This window comes from Cyanistes caeruleus, chromosome 2, assembly GCF_971803275.1.
Source record: "Cyanistes caeruleus chromosome 2, bCyaCae1.hap1.1, whole genome shotgun sequence".
Lineage (NCBI taxonomy): Eukaryota > Metazoa > Chordata > Aves > Passeriformes > Paridae > Cyanistes > Cyanistes caeruleus.
In genome coordinates, this window is record NC_141702.1 from 57,299,437 (window position 1) to 57,316,948 (window position 17,512).

Below are 17,512 nucleotides of genomic sequence, written 5' to 3' on the forward strand. Positions count from 1 at the left end.
GATGCAGTTTCCAACCTTCATCGTGTGTAATGAAGTGAGCCAGGTTACACATGGGAATGAACACTTATTTAATAAATGTTGCCATAGATTTTCTAAGTGCATTAGTAATCCAATAAAATAATTCCCATGCTTCAATTAGATATGTGTGTATTTTTCCCTCTATCTAATCAGGACAAGCTGAATTACATCAGACAGGGCCATCATGCCTCTTTAGGCACGGGCTGGCAGTTGTAAGATAGCAGAGCACTGCATTCCTGGCGCAGGCGGAGGATTATAACCTGTCGAGTCAAAGTCTTAATCTTTTCTCAGCGATGAGTCAGTGTTGAAATGACAGTCAGAACATGCACAGGCAGCAAGAGAAAGATTTGTTGTGGCTAATGGGAACAGTAAGGAAGAAAAAACTTCATCTGACTTTATCAAAAATGTAGAGGGCTCTGCTAAGAAGAGCTAAACTTATTGACAGTACTCATAACAAAATTAGAAATAAACCTAAACATGCTACGAGAGAGGCTTATTTTAAGCCTTCTATTAATTTTTATAAGTACACTGTAAATGTTTTGACATAAAAAGAAACATGTCATGTCATGTTAATCTACGAACTGAGGATTCAGGACTAACAAATCCCATAGCTAATACAGGAAAAATGGGGATAAGCAGGGTAAAAAAAACCAAACTAAACAAACACATGATAATTTTTGAATTGCTTAATGGAAAAAAATCATTACTGCCATTAATACCCTATCTCCTATAAAAAGAACAATATTGTACAATATAATATATTCATCCAGGCCTGGTGCAATAGAGAGGACTATCAATTCAGAGTAAATTCAGAAGTAATTCCTCCATTTCCCTTCAGCAAACAAGGAACACCTGTTTTTTCATTTTCATCTTTTTTTAGAAAGAGATTTCTAAAAATATAACTTACACAAGCACAATGCCACCTTCTTTTGAAGAATGCAGGGATGTGCAGCATCTCCTATCAGGTATATCACACTAGAGATTAAGCCAGGCATGTGTCTTTTCATTGAATCATCCCTTCTTTTTTTTTAATAATGTTTTTTTTGGTGGGTTTTTTTTTGGTTTTGGTTTTTTTTTTCTTTTGCACTAAGAGACAGTAGGCCAAAACCCTATGGCCCCAAATCAGGGAAGAGAACTGAAAAAGCCTAGCAGGAGACACTGGCTCCATCCATGAAAGAGTGCAATGCTTCACTTAAAAAACTCATAGAAAGGCTGTTTAATAGTATTTTTCATTATAATTGCTGGCAGAAGGTTTTTAGGGTGTGACAGGCTTACTAACGGCTAAGGAGAGGTATTTGTTTCAACTGTTTTCAACTGCCTAAAGAGCAACTCCATAGTCAAAAGACTCTCTCATACAAAGATGGAGAAGGTGACAACAGAATTGCATAAAAAAGAAAGTCTCTTCTCAGGAGGTTCCACTGGTGCCTGCCAGGGCAGCCCCCACAGCCTCTGCTGAAGTCAGACTGTGAGCAGTAGGCTAAATAAACCCGAATAAAATGCTGCAAGCACATTGATAAGCTGCTTCTAGCTCTCATTCACAATCAGTGGAAGCAATTCTGAACAAGGCTCACTGCTTCAGACTCAGTTTGGGCAAAACTCTGCAGAAGCAAGAGCTTGTTTGGCTTCCTTTCTGAGATGCCTCCTGTACTGTGTAGAAAATGTAGCTGCCTAACCATGGGCTTGGGATTCAGCTCTGAAAAGGGAAGGCAGTCAAAGGGGATTTTATTAACTTTACCTATAACTGCCTCATCTACATTGCCACAGAGCTGGACTATGTATCATAGCAGGGATAATTTAGATGGATGAATATAAATGTACTGTTCCTAGAAAAAATATCAGTGTGAAGTACACTTGCATGTCAAAAAATAGCCACAGGTAGATAATTCAACAACAGGGTGTCTGAACTGAAGGATCATTTCACACAGCAGCAAATATTGGTTCAATCTTCTTCATACGCTCTGCCTCTCTAGTTTTTTCAGACTTACCTTCCATTTTCTATAACAGCTGCTTTAGATACAGCCTCATCATCAGAAAGCACATAACTTAGCAGGTGTATCTCATCAGATTCAATTTCTGACTGTTTTTTCCTTTGATTCATTAAGCTTCCATTCTCAGGATGATCCATGGCAGATTGCAATCTTTTCCCATTTACAACATACCAGGGACATTTAATTGTCTGTTCTGTAGAGATGAATCGCTAACGTACTCAGCCACAGAAGCTAGCATGCATCTACATGTCATTTCTTCAAATGCCAAGGGTTTTTTTGGAGGTCAATCTAGTGAGTTTTTCAGAATCAATAGAGAGGCATTGGAATAATAATCATTAGAAATCATTAGAAATGTCCTAAATGATTAATGATTAATTTAACATTAACTAAGATGCCATATTTAAAAGTAGAAACATACTACCATTTTTTAGTGCAAAATACTACAAACATATCTCAATACCATGCCTTTTGCATTGCATAGGACCAAAATTTAAGTAGAATTAATAACTTATTTTTTTCATAACTCACATTTTTTGTACCAATGTGTGATGGAGGGGCATTTGCAGGCTGTGGTGCAGAAGAAGATTGAACTTTGTAATAAAATTCATGCATAACTTACTAATGGTACACTATCCAAGTCTAATATATTGATTAACCCTCCTGTGAACATCAAACAGGTCAGTGCACTAAGAGGTTACTAACTAGCTGATGCCTGTGGTGTTTTTCTTACAGGGGTTTAAAAAGAAAAGAAAATAACCCTGACTTTTTTCACTACTGTGAGAAATATATGGGTTCATTTTGCAACACTTCTCTGAATTTCAGTTTAGGAAACAGTTTTATGAAGTGCTGATACCCAGACTCTCAGTGGTACCTAGAAACACGCAAACCTAGAATGATAAAATAGCTTTAAAGTTGACTACAGTTAAAAGAGAGTAACTAGTTTTTACAGAACCTGACAGCATTTCACTCTCCTCCTGTTACAATTAAAAAGTTAAATATGGGACAAAATAGGTAAATGCCCCAAAATCATCTCTGAGCTACCAAATTCTTTGAAGCTTGTTAAATGGAGACAATCTGGACAGCATCTAAGAGATTAACCAATATGTATATTTGTACAAGAAGAGGAAGTTTTGGAGCAGTCATGTCATTGTATAAAGCTTACTAGCTTCCTGGAAAATGGCTTAAGCCTAAGTGGGGGGAGGAAATGCTAGATTGTGCCTTATACTATAAATTACTTCAGATAATCTCATTTTTTCACTTAAGAAAATGTTCTTACATGATCATTTGGGACAAGGAGTGTCTCTTGCTACAGATTTGAGCAAGTATTTAGGATAATGGGATTGCACCTTGGTAATACTGCAATGAATTATTATAACTATTTTGTATTTATGAACATCTTATGCATACTCATAGAATGTTTCTTTTCCTATGTTATTTATACAGAGATACTAAGTGCAGCAAAATTGCATGAATGCCCCAGAGCTTGTTGTTGTACACATAAAAGCTTATTCATTTAAATTGCACATATTTAGAGAGGGCTTTTGGATTCTCCTTGTTAAAAATAGCTTGGTACAGAAATACCCAGAGAAATTAGGACTGGAGGGCACTTTTAGGGTTGTCTATACAAGAAATGGGGTCATGACCTCTTCTTTCTCCCTGAGGGTAAATACCATGGTGCAGATGAATACTTTTCCCCCATGTATGAAACCCTTGTCCATAGTGGTTGTTGAGGACAGTCTTTGGAGATTATGTCCTCAGGACAGGGACCAGGGCAGGGCTGAGCTCTAATGGGTACAGCCCTGGTGGCTTAGTGAGTAGCTGGCTATCAGTGCTTGAGCCTTCTCCTGGCCCTTGAGGGCTTAGGGTGATAGGTGTAGCTTGAGAGACTCCTGGTTCAATTTGTTACCTTCAGGCTGCTCTCTGTGGAGAAATAAGTAAACAATAAATATTTCCCTTTTTCTTTCTGAAAAACCTTTGAAGATGTGGATTACACAGTCTCCCTAGGCAGCATATTTTGTTGTTTCTCTATCCCTACTGTTTAAAATGTTTTCAGCACGTTTAATCAAAATCTTTTTATTGCTTCAGTTTAGGCTCATTACTCCCTGCACCCACCACATGAGATCCAGAGCACATTATTTCCCCCAGCTTTATCAACACATCTGCATTTTATAAACAGAATACTTCTGTTTCCTTTAGACTTTCCCTGTGTGTCTTTTAGATGTCCAATCATTCCAGTTGCTTCTCTTCAATTTCTACCAAATTGGTCCAATCTCTTCTGGAGTATAACAGTCTTAGCAAGTGAGAATTAAAAGTCCTTACCTGCAGAATCTTGCACAGTTAAACTTACCTTGTGTCTCATATGCATGACATACCTCTTTATACACTCCACTGCAATGTAGCTTTTTTCAGCACAGCATGTTTTTGACTCATGTTCAGTCTGCAGATCCCTTGTTGATCCTTGTGGTAGAACTGCTGTCAAATTCACATTTTCCAGTTGTGTATTTGTGTAGCTGACTAGTCCAGATGAATATGGAGTGTTTGCATTTCTTTTATTGAATTTCATCCTGTGATATACATATAAAAATGATTAACTGGTTTTACTGCAGTTCTACATATTGCTGATCACCTGTCTTCAATCCTGCACCCTCCATGTTTTTAGTAGATCCTGAGGGACGCCTTAGAATATCCAACAACTTGAAAAGTACTCTTCTAAAAATCTTTCAGAAAGGCACCTAAGTCGTATTGTTCTATTTCTGCTCCTTGTTTTGTTCTCTATTCAAGCCCTAGCTAATAGCTTCCACCAGCAAGCCTTCTTGATTGTTTATGGCTCCTCCTTCAAAATGGCATTTAGCTTGAAAGAGCGTGCACCGGGATGGCATCCATTACTTCATGTTTTTAATGTGCTCTTGGCATCTTTTGTTATAGCCTGAGAGGGCACAGGTTCTTTCTACGCTAAACAGCCCAGTAGGGTTCCTGCTTTCCCAAAGGAGGTAACTAAGGACTTAGAAATCAAGCATGTCTACCTGATATGCAACCAAGAACAGCCAAGTTTTATCTGCCAGTTTTCAGACAATCTGCATACATGCTTCTGCAGAATGCATTAAGAAGCAGGGGTGAGAGAACCTGAGGAAAGCAGGACTATCGGCATCAAAATTTCTAAGTCATTACTTTCAGTACAGCTTTTTCTTTTGTTGCTTCCCAGATTCAAGCACCTAAATTCCATCACTCACCACTAACTGCCAAGCGAAACAGGTAAACCACATTATGTCCCTCCTGTGCAGACTGGCCAAGTTATGCAGAATAACATATTATCATTCTTCATTATTTCTTGAGTGCAAGTGAAATGGAGTGTGAAGCAAAGGTGACAGGTACTAGTCTGGGAGATGACTGATCCTGACAATTATCAATCTTGATATTAATGTCTTGCTCTCTAACCCATACTATCTTTTAATATTTTTGCTTATCTCTTTTTATGAACTAATACAAATACTTTCACTCATTTTCTCCCTTTGCATTTTACCAAAGGGTTAATACTTCTGTGTAAAGCAGAGTGGGATTCAAGGGCAAAACAACAATCAATATTACTAGAGGCTGTGGGATGTTAATTGTCCAGCCCTGCTTCCTGGTTTGTTTTGCTGTTGGCTTTTTTTTCAAATCTTTGCCTTTATTGATTTCCTACCTCCCCACTAATCCCTTCCAGAAAAAGGATGGCTGTCACATCTTTCTAAATAAAAGTGACAGCTCGGATGGTAGTGCTCAGGTGAACAATCATAGGCTATTTGTACCTGGAATTGCTGATGTTATTGAGGGCAAGAGCAAGTAAACAGAGGTTACCCACTTCTTTAGTTGCTACCTATCCTCCACACAAAGTGCCACGACAGCAGTCTGTGCATCCTAACACGTCTGAACAGCGGCACCAGAGATGCTTAGAGGTGCTGTATCTGACACTTGAGAGCTCTCTGAATTTCTGGCTGCTTTCTGAGACACAACACTGGGCACCCAGACTGTCTGCCTTTGCACACTGTGGCCCTTCCACAGAGACCTCCTGCTCTAAAGGACCCTGCATCCTTTCCCACCACTGCTGCTGCAACTGGGAGAGACTGCTCCATTGGACAGCTGGTATAGAGGGGTCCTAATGAGCCTTCTTGTCTGGGAGCAGCTACAGAGGTGTATCATGTGGTCCTAGACTATGTGGGTAAGGTGAGAGTTTGGAGGAATTCCACCACAGAGATATGGCCACCACTGGCAGATTCAGGGCATTGTGGTGTCTAGCCACTGCTGGCATAGGGAAGAAGTGAGGCTACAGACACATTCCATACTTGGATCTCTGCTCTGAGACAGGAAGAAATTGTCATTGTGCACATTTTGTAGCAAATAATGAATACATGTGTAGAAATTTATTTTTCCCTCTATTTTTTCTCTCTCATGTAGCACTTGTACCTGAGTATATCTTGGTCAGTGTAACTTAAGCATATCAAACACTCTCCTCCTGAAATCCAAATCTTCCAAAGTTTCATTATCACAATCTCAAGCTATAAACAGATCATATTCTAAGCAAAAGGGACCAGAGCAAGCACTTCAATTTAACAAATATTTGCTTTGTGCCATTGTTTTATCTGACTCATATTATTAGAGTTACTGTTTTGACCACAGGTAAAACAGCAGCAGGTTGAGCAATGATCCACTGTTCTTCACAAGGAAGAAAAAAGGACAAAGTAGCCCCTGGTAACAAACATTTGTATGAGCCAGACTGTGATGAGCTTTGCAATAAAGGCAAAACAAACGAAAAAAGTAGGGATTTGGAGCATCAAAAGGATGACTGCAAGAACAAAAAGTCACCAGTGCTGAGAGTGATAGATTGACACAAACACTGTGTCTTTGGAGTATGGAATATCAATATTGCAAACAGATGAAAAGCAATTATAAATGAAAACAAAATCATAATATATCTGGAAAGACAAGAAAGTTACCAGCCAGAAGAAGGGACATTAATTAGGACATGCAAAGTAGGTAATCACATAGAGACACAAAGCCCATTAACAGCTCATAGCCCCAAGCTAAATTCAAATAGGAGACTCAAAAATTACACTTATACATGGTCTGACACACATGGGGTACTGCTGTGATGAAAGCAAAACTTAGTTCTGCAGTGGTTTATGAAGTATGGCAGTATCCCCCTGAAGTGCTTTGGTTTACTGATGAGGAAGATGGCAACATTGATCCAGACAAGGCAATGCTCAACCACGACCCCAGCACCCACACCACAGAGGTAAGAACTCCTCTGAGCTGAATGGCATGTTAAGGCTCTTCACAGATGAACCACTTTTCTTACACAAAAATAACATAATTTAGCTCAGGATGGTATCTTTAGACTGCTCAGATGCTGTCACCAGGCACAAGACAGACTATCTGGTTGATGGAAGGTTCCAACAATGCAAAAGAGAAGCCCTGCAATAGTGAATCTCACTGGTGAGCCTGGAGCAAAGCCTCACAGCTCACCAAAAAGATACCACACAGAGCTTTTGAAAGGCAGGGTTAGCCAGTAGTCAAAGACTGTCTGGCCTTGCAAAAATAATGGAGTCTATCATTATACACCTAGGAGATTCCCTGGCAACTCTTGAGTATTTTGTTAACAAGACAAGGAATACAAGCATGAAATTACTCCTGTGATTCTGAGAACATGTAAAAGCAAATGTGCATTTCAATAAGGAAATAAAATCACCAACTGGTGTGAAGTTTGCAGCTTTAAACAATTCTGTGTTGCTGAAAATCTCCAGCCATGAGTCTTCCACTCAGCCCTTCATTTCTTCATGAACACATCATGTGAGGTAGAAACCACCAGAACTAAACTCACGTGAATCCCTGAAAGACAAACGCCTCAGGAAAATAACAAATGCTGAAGAGTATGAAATTTCATGACACATACTGGTTTATTTCAGAGCCCAGCAACTATTATTTCCAAAGTTGTTCAGAAAAAAGCTTGGAAAAACATAAGAGAAGTTGCTATGAAGCAATGGAAAGCCATGGAGAAGACTCAAGCTGCAGGGGTCCTTCCTTCTAGCATCCTCTGGGGAAGGAAAACCTGTGGAGAGCAGCATTACAAAAGAGGTCTTAGTTTTGGCCATTGTAGTATTTGACAGCATAGGAAAATGGGTATTCAGACTATCACTGGAGATAACAAATCTAAAGTTCATTTCCTAAATATCAAGGGTGCCTGATAGCCACAGAAATGAGTTTATGCTGACATTCGTGGCCAGCACTGGTGGGAAGTATCAATTGTTTAGGAAGAAAATACATGTGCTGTCATACAGGGTTACTAAAGATGAAAAGGCAATTAACACTCAGGGCCTTGAATCCCTAAGGGTCACTGCCTAAGCCTCCTGAAAAATTAGTCCTTATGTTCTGTATTATTTCCTTTGAAAGACGGATTAGGACTGTATGATATATACATGGGAAGTGGATGCAGCTTCATGTTGCTTACATTCACAAGAGATTCCCACATCCACTCTTTGGGAAGTAACCTAAGGAAGTGCAGGTTATGCAAGTGTTCCTCTGCCATTGGTGTTTCCTACTTCATGCTATGTCTGTTCTTTACTTATCCTGTCCTTTGATACAATGCTCTTGTGAGAGAGATTTAGACATGATCACATTGAAAGAGCGCAGTATTTCAGAGGTGTAGTATTTTATCTCCCCTTTGGCTTTATTGATCAACCATTAGCTTTAGATTAAATGCTGCACTGTGATTTTTATTCAGTTGCTGAAAGAACCTTGTCTATGAAGCCTAGTCTCTTATGCCTTGAATCCATTCCTTAACTTAGGTCTAAAACTAAGGCTGAAGTTTTGTGAAGGATTGTCTTTCCCCTGCCACATTAGCTCTTGCCTTTGTTATGGGTGGAACCATTAATGGTTCCATTGTGGTATGGAGAAGTATTTGTGAGGAAACTTCTCTCTCCAAGAAATGTTCTCATATGCCTCCAGCCACTCAGGAGTAAAGTAGAGATTGTGCCCACATTGGACTGCATTGCTCGTTGCCAGGACATTAGCAGATCTAAACGTTTTTGCTCAACTTTGACTTTTAAACAACTAGTTCTTTCTTTCAAATGAAGCAAAAATCATTGCAGAAAAGATTCTTGGCAGCAGTTTTTGCTCTGGCTTCCTGAGGAATGTGCTCGCTTTAAAAACTGAATGAAAAACCAATGGCACATAAAACTGCCTCATGACAATGCTGGCAGTTCTACCAGTTTCTCATCCACCCACATTTACCAAGGACTATGCATTATGTTAGAATTGTAACTTTGAAATGATAACCTCTGAGGACATGCTTTTTAATCACTAGTACCTCATTTTCCACTTTCAGAGTGTTGTGGAAGTGTTATTTGAATAGCGGGTACCAGATTTTAAATGTCTGCAGTGATTACAATATCCTGGTAGTGATAGTATCAGAAAAGTCCTTCAGCTGAGACCTTCCAGATTCTCACACTCAAAGAAAATATTTTAGCCATCTGTTCACCTGATTTGTGCTACAGCAGAAAAGAAAAAGCTCAGTATTTTCTAGTCAGCTTAGGTCCAGTGTTCTTTTGGCTTCAGAAAACATCCTATTATGGTGAAAGTTTGGGTATTCCTACTTCGTATCTCACAGAATATATCCCAATTATGATGCTCAATATGACTTAAAAAAGCCTCTAAAGCAATATTGACATTCTTTCACGTAAATTTTTTTTTTCTCAGCAACTGTAGACATCAACCAGTCTACAAAGATTAAAATGTTCCTGCTCTGAATAGGAAAGTTTTAAGTTTTGTGGCTGACTTCGTCAGCACCAGACTTCCAACATGACATACAGAGCTGAAGACCCAAATTATAGGCCACTCCAAACACAAAAGTTCTAAAAACAGCCACTCCCCTCTTTCAAAAACTCTTTTGTATTCTTTCTGGTTTCTCTAAGAACAAGTTGTTGATGATGGTATTTTCCTACTGCATTTACACAAGCCCAGAGTTATAAAAGCCAGGCAGGCAGCACTACCCAGCTGGAAGTTGATATTGACTTGCGTAATGGCTGCCCTGTGAATAGGGCAGACTTCTTGCATAAACTCAGATTTGTGGGATATGACTTTTTCTCAAGCTCTGCTTGCAGCCCAAGCTTCAAGCGTGGTGATCTACACTGGTACCTAGTTGCAGTTGCTCAGTATCTCTGAAAATCGTGTGGTCCCTACACGCCGATAAGGAGCTTAACTCCATATGCTTTGCTTTGAAAAACTAGGGCTTTTTTTAGATGAAAATCTAAAAGCTATCATAGCATTTCAGACCAGTAATAAGATTTTATCAGGTATGATCCCTTTAGTAGCACAATCTGTGTTTTAACTAAATAGCATGATGAGGCTCAAACGCCTCACACTAGCCTCTTTCTCGAGTGGTGTGTCACATGCTGAGAGCAGAAGCTGAAATGACACGGCCACCATGCCAAACAGCAGCCATGATCTGACTGAAGCAGATCTACCCAGGCACATGTGGCTGGTTATCCATGCCTCCTTCCTCCCTGCTCCTTGCTGACTTAAGACATCCACCCCTAGGGCAGTGTGGACAGGAGGTGGTTCCCACATTCATACCCAAAGCCAAACTTGGGACACCAGGCACTTCCAGTCCCAGGTCTGCACATGCAAGAGCTTGACTTCTGCCCTTGCCACAGGCGAACCTCTTTGCAAATGGGGATGGTCTGGCGTCCCTAACCAGCGCTGTGCTATGGTGGCTGCTTCTTGCAGTCATAGGCACATTTTGGTGTGTAGGATGGGCCATCAGTGATTTCACTCAGTCTCTCCTGAGAGACATGAAGCTGCTGAAAGCACTGATGCTAAGCTGGGTGTTTTAGAAAGCCATCTCCACGTGGCTAATCGTCACACTGATTGGTGATAGTGTGAAATATTTGCTGTTGGAGTTCACTATCCTGAAATCATTACGCGCACCCACGCCCACACGCACCGCGAAGTGAGGAAAACGATCGCGTTCAGCGTTCCAGTGCTGCAGGTATGCAACGCACACGAACGCAGTGTGCGTGACGGGGCAATGCTGCATTTCCTTCTAGAAAAAGAAAAGTCATAAACCCCCCAGCGGGCGAATGCTCCCGGGCAGCGCCCTGCCGCGGGCACAGCCGCTCCGCCTCCGCCGAGGAGCGGCAGCCCCGAGGCTCCGCCGCGGCACTCTGGGCACTCCGCTACAATCCTCCGTGTTGTGTTGTGCCGTGCCGTGCCGTGCCGAGCCGAGCCGAGCCGAGCCGAGCCGAGCCGAGCCGAGCCGAGCCGAGCCGAGCCGAGCCGAGCCGAGCCGCGCCACACAGCCCCTCCTCTGTCCCCGCCCCAGCCGCTCCGGGCCCACCCCCCGGCGGCGGGGCCGCTGCGCCGCCGAGCCATGCGAGGCTTTAAGCGGCAGGTGCGGGGGAGCGGAGCACACGCGAAAGCGGCGGCTGCTGCGGCCCGGCGGTAGCGGCGGCGGGCGCCTTTCGGCTCGGCGGGAGCCGCGGCGGAGCGGAGCATGTCGGTGGCGACCGGGGGCAGCGAGGCGGCGGCAGCAGCGGGCGGAGGCGGCGGGAACCGCGTTTTCTTCCAGAGCCCCCGCGGCGGCGGCGGGAGCGGCGGCTCCTCCGGCAGCTCTTCCCGGGAGGACTCGGTGTCGGCAGCGGCGGCCGTGGTGCAGGTCCAACAGCGGCGCCACCAGCAGGGGAAAGTGACGGTGAAATACGATCGGAAGGAGCTGCGGAAGCGGCTGGTGCTGGAGGAGTGGATCGTGGAGCAGCTGGGGCAGCTCTACGGCTGCGAGGTGCGGGGCCGGGGTTGCGGGGTCCCCGGCGCGGTTGCTGTCGCCGCAGTCCCCTCGCCCGCCGCTGCCGCCCTCGCCCCCGGCATCCCCCTCCTGCCCCGAGTCGCATTTTGGCGGTGGGCAGAGGAGCGCTGTCATAGCCACCTCCAAATGACATTCCCGGCCCGCCGCCCCCACCCTGCCGCTGCCCCGCGCCTCTGTGGTGCCCCGGCTCAGGGAATGCTGAAAGGTGCCCCATGTCCTATAGAAAGGGTGTCCCCCGTGCCCTCCCGAGGTCAATGGGAGGGGACCGCCCTTTGGGGACGGGCGGTGGCTGCCGCACGGCCGGGCATGGAAGGCTCCTTCTCCTCCGGGGGTACCCGGCGGCTGCGGCAGCTCCGGGAATACCAAGAGGTTCGCCCGCGGTGGTGGTGGAGGGAGCCGCTGTCCCCGCAGCCTTCCAGGGCAGGGCGGAGCGGGGCTCCGAGGCGCCTTCCACGGGCTGGGCGGGCGTCACTCTCCGTTAGACGAGCTGGCCCAGCGCCGGGGAGCTCGGCGGCTGCAGAGCGTGTGCTGGGCACAGGGCGAGCAGGGACGGAGCGGGACATACGCGGGGGCTGTGCGGAGGCGGCTGTTGTAGAGGAAAGACTCCGGTGCGGGTACGGTCCCCTCTGGATCGTGGTTCTGCGTTGCTCCGACCTAACAGGAACGGGGTAGATACTGGCCGGGAAATCGCAGTGAGCAATTCAGAGATCATTAGGACGAGAATCGAAAACACTGGGGGCTTGTTCATACCTGATTTGTACGTATCAAATCTGTTTTTCTGTTACTCTGGGCAAGAGGGAGTGTCGCCAGAATGAATTCTCTTTCATAGAGGATAGATGAGCAGGAGGATGTTTCAAGATTGTTCAAAGGAATGACAACTGTTGTCTTCCTTGTGATGTTGTAAGTAAAGGAAGTACCAGTACTTTGTTTTGTCAAAGCTTCATTAAAAATGTAGACTTTGTTATCCCCAGTGGATAGCGTCTCCCACCTCGGGTATTTACTCTTATAGAGGATCAAAACCTTAGGGCTAAAGTGAGGTTCGCACATACTTTTCCCGTTAGTAGTCTAAATCACTTTTGTTAGAGAATTCTGAAGTGAGATTTGTTGAAGCCAGATGTGAATTTTGCAACCAGCATGTCCAGGAGCCAACATCTCACTCCTGAGCATGCTGGAGCTGGGAAGAAAAGAGCTTGACAGTCCTTGAGGTGTGGATGTCTTGAGTGGGTGTGAAAATATAAATAACCTGAATGGAATATCTAGCACGCACATAATACAAATGTTTAAATGAACTCCTTTAATCTCAAAAGTGATTTATTGTCAAATATGTTAGAATGACACATAAAAAATGTTCATGTGTCAAGTTAAACCTCCTTCCTAACTGTTCACATCCATGAACTGTGGGAAGGAAAGATACAAATGGAAACTCCAGTTAAAAATGATAAAAATAAGCAGTTTTTAGACTTTGTCTTGGTGTGACTTGCCTCTCCAGTCTCATGACTTGTTTGGCCGCATGGCCTGTAGGCTGTGAGGATTTTTCTGAGGCCGGAAGTGTTTGCAGTTGTTTGTGTGAACTGATGATTCTGTGCCTGTGCAGGCTGATAACGTAGTTAGTGTGTGGCCTGCTGGATGTGTCCTCTGGTTTGACTCTCACTGTTCAAAAACACCAGGCCTGTTTGGGCTGTGTGCTTTTACAAGCGAACTTGTTCTGCTCATAGGAAAGGATGTGGGATATAGGACCGAAGCAAAGCCCAATGGAATTGTTGCTGCTCTTTACAATATTCAAATCACAGGCTTGTTGGAGGAAAACCATTGATTCTTTCACGTGTTATAGTTGTTGCTTCTAACTAAAGTAGAAGGAGGTCTGCTTTAGAAGGTCTCTATTAAGGTGGAGACCATATATAGCTGCATAAAAACAACTTGTTTGATGATTTAATTTCTGAAGTGACTTTTAGGGGTAAAAGTGGTTTAGCATAACAGTGGTTTAACAAAATGTTTTTAGATTTGAAGGCCAAGGGCAAAATGTTCAAGTCCTCTTCTGCTCTTCTTTGCTGTTATGCATGAACTCTATCCAGAGTCAGCACAGATGATGGTAGTGAAAAGGTCAAGCTATTAATATGCTATCAGAATAAAATTGAAGATGTATGATGAGTGTAGTGATTAAAGACAATAGCAATTTAATGCAAGATGCTTTGCTTGAATCTGCTTGCATTACTTCTAGGCTTAGAGATGTAGCTCTCAGGCTGAAATTTAATCACCTATGCAGACAGTTAATAACCCTGTCTGAGGGCAGGTTGGGAGGGGGTTGGGAATTGCTCACTTCAACTTCTGTGGAAGACCTACAGTAACTTCCCAATGCAATGACATTTAATTTCTGTAACAATCTAAAATCTTCCAGGTTGTCAGAAATAGCCATTGAATTTTTAATCCTGAAAGAGCTAACCAGTGTCAATGTTTCATTGCTATTCTGATTCAGAGCTCTATTTCTAAGGAGCCATGCACTTCATTTCTGGGAAGAGCAGAAATAAATAGAGGGTGCTTGCAGTTTGGTGCACTGAATGTAAGACTCGCATGTCTCTTTGTGGGACTGCATAAATGTAGTGCCTGCTCACTGTTTTCCATTTAAATAATGTTTGCTATTATGCTGAAATTCATCAGTAAGTGGATACTTGCAGAAAGACTCCCTTTATTCAAAACTAAACATGTACTCATAGTCTCTCAAGTACTTGCAAGTTAAGTCAGCTATAAGCCTGTCTTGGCGTGGTGACAACATTTAGGAGATGAGGTTAGGAAATAATGAGACAGGTTTGTTTGTGTTCTTTTTCTAGTGGATCTTGTCTTTACTGGTACATTTTTAGTTTTAAAAATTGGATGCCAAGTGATACAATGATGTTGGGGATGTGACTTAGAAGGAGATATTTGAGACTATTTTTAATGCAGGGCTCAGTTATATGACACAGAGATTAGCTTTAGAAAGGTTACTTCCACATCATACAGACTTTAGGGATAAAAGACCCTTTACCTGAATAGTAAAGGTTATCAAGGTGGAAAACTTTAATAGGACCAGAGAGACTTAAGCAGGATTTGTTTGGCACCAGAACCTGCCAGGCTAATGTACTCAGGTCTGGTGCTTCAGGTGAGTATGGATCTGTCTGTTTGCTTCTGGGACTGCTTCATAAAAAAAAAAGTTTTATAACCTGTTTGTTCTGGTTTCTGTGAATGCTGAAACTGAGGTTATAGTTGCAGGTTAGTATATTGAAAATGCAATCCCTTAACTGCAGGACTTGAACTGGCTTCAGTGTTGACCTTTATTAGGGATCTTGGTACTAAATATAATTTCTTCACAGATGCTTTTATTTTGGGCTAAATCCATTATTGGTTAGGAATTGCAGAATAAGGCTGCACAGAACAACTTACATCATCACTATTCATTCTCTGATGGTTTGCAACTTGTAGTTCAGCATGAAAATGGTGACAGACCAGTTTTTCAGATGTATAATCTATGTTGTGTGCACCTGCCAAATTTGTATGACTTTATATATGGAAAAAAGAGACCACTGGACTTCTCCCCAGAAACCATTCAGTTCTGTGGGTGAATTTCTGTGCTTTAGGGTCTTGTCTATCTGGAATTATAGCATTTGCTACAAATGGCACACAGATTTTTGCACAATACTGAAGAAAGATTTTGCTTGTGCTATGGGTTTGTTGCTGAATGTTTTTTAATGTAGAGATTTGCATGTGCAAATCAAGTGAGCCCCTAGACTTGGCACTCTAAAAGCTGAATACCTTGCCTTCTGAGATGTTGCTGAGTTTAGCTGAGTAATCAACTATTTTATTAGAGTATGTCTAATGATGTATGGAAGTCAGTGCTTGGCAGGGGATATGATATTGGTCTGGAAGTACCAGAGTGTTGTGTCCAGGCTTATTTTTCCATTCCAGGAATGGAAATTCCCTGAGATTGCATTTAAAAATTCACTGTAAAATAAAATACAGTTGGAAGGGCCCATGCATAAAGGCCCTTCAGGCATTTCCTTTGAGAGTACAAATCCATGTCAGACTGAGAATTGTTATGTGTAAGATTTTCTTCTGTCTTCTGGTACAAATACTGCAATGACAAGAGTGGTATAAAGCACTGAAATGGGTAAGGGATTTCCTGTTGGCAGTGGATGGTGGGAGTGAAGGGAGCCATTTAACTCAGTCCTGCATGGATCAGGAGCTTCCTTCACCTGGTTGCTCAGTGACTGCAGAGCTGGAGAACACCCTCTTTGTCTTCCTGAAACTGCTGGGATATGCTAGCATTTCCCTCCACACACTGTCTTTTCCAAAACAGCCTGGTCAGCATGCTGCTGAGGCTGCCATATGGTGATGTGGACCTGGTGGTATGATCAGGTACTACTTACGCCTCAGGCTCTAGTGAGATAATGTTTGGAATTCTTCATTCGTCTCTCAGAAAGGCATTTGTTAAGTAAATCCACTGAATAAAACACTACAGAAATGAACTTTTGCCTACAGTCTCACTCTTTGAATAGATTTCTTCTAACTTGGACTGAGATCTCAGAAATGGTAATTGCATGTGGATTCCCTTCGCAGTAGATTATAAGTGGAAAGAGGCTGAGAAGGATCTGAGAACTAGAGAGAGTGTCACTCTAAAAAGATGCAAGTTAGTAGGAGGCGTAATAAAGGATTTCTTTCTTCGGCAGATTGAATGTTACAGTTTAGATGCATTGGAGTAATGTACTTGTAGGTCCACCAAATTGCTTAGAAATTTATTTGGATTATTAATTTTGGATGGCTCTTACAGATCTCCGTGTTGTACAGCACAAACTTTGGTGTCCTCTCTTGAGAGCAGGGATAACTGTACAACATACTTGTGTCAGCTGAAGGGTTGCTGTGATGAGACCTGTAAAGGACACAGGAAACACAGGCATAGAAAAGGCTCATTCTATCGTGTATCAACCACAGAAATGTATTTGAATCCCAAGAGCAGAAAATGGGAAGCCTAAGAAACGCATGTTGTTTTAAAACAAACCTTGTGAAATGCATGCAGTTCTTGTTAGAGGAGTAGGCATAAGATCTGTGAGGGTCGAAAGCACCTGATGGTGATAAAGCCAGAGCCTTTTGTTTCTAAATGAACTTCTTAACATCTCGACTCAAGTTCTAAAGACCCTTCTCTAGCAGGAAATATACTACTATTCAGCTACTGAACTTGCCTTCTTTTTGCATGCAAAATGTGTAAAACACTGCAAAGGAATGTAAGGACAGAAGTTCATCATAGTCAAGTGCAAGGTTCTGCACAGAGAGGCAGTCCTAATCACAAATACTAGTGGGGTGGAGAATGGACTGAAAGCAACCCTAAGCAGAAAACTCGGGGGTGTTGGTTGACAAGAACCTCAACGTGAGCTGGTGATGTGCACTTGCAGCTCTGAAAGCCAGTTGTATCCTGGGCCATGTTAAAAGCAGCATGGCCAGCAGATCAAGGGAGACAGTTCTTCAGCATTTACTTCACACTTGTGAGACCCCACCTGGAGTACTGCATCCAGCTCTGGAGCCTCTAGCATAAGAAAGACATGGACCTGTTGGAGTGAGTCCAGAGGAGGGCCATAGGGATGACTGGGGGCTGAAGCACCCCTCCTGTGAAGGCCAAGAGTTGGGATTGTTCAGCCTGGAGAAGAGAAGG

General features: G+C 42.9%; 1 protein-coding gene and 1 long non-coding RNA gene across 3 annotated transcripts in view; one reads left to right on the top strand and one right to left on the bottom strand.

Annotated features, from left to right (window-relative positions):
- Positions 1–7,910: 7,910 nt before the first annotated feature.
- Positions 7,911–11,066, bottom strand: LOC111926696 (uncharacterized). The gene is made up of 2 exons (XR_002863131.2): positions 10,981–11,066; positions 7,911–8,088 (listed from the first exon to the last, which is right to left on the bottom strand). It is a non-coding gene; the product is annotated as an uncharacterized LOC111926696 (long non-coding RNA).
- Positions 11,067–11,395: 329 nt separating this feature from the next.
- PPP1R14C (protein phosphatase 1 regulatory inhibitor subunit 14C) overlaps positions 11,396–17,512 on the top strand; it is a 51,961-nt gene continuing 45,844 nt past the window's right edge. The window contains exon 1 of one of the 2 annotated variants that reach the window (XM_086877214.1): positions 11,396–11,814. In XM_086877214.1, coding sequence (XP_086733340.1) covers positions 11,530–11,814 — 285 coding nt within the window. In that variant the 5' untranslated portion in view covers positions 11,396–11,529. The remainder of the gene's footprint in view (positions 11,815–17,512) is intronic. The other variant, XM_086877215.1, reaches the window with a different exon arrangement.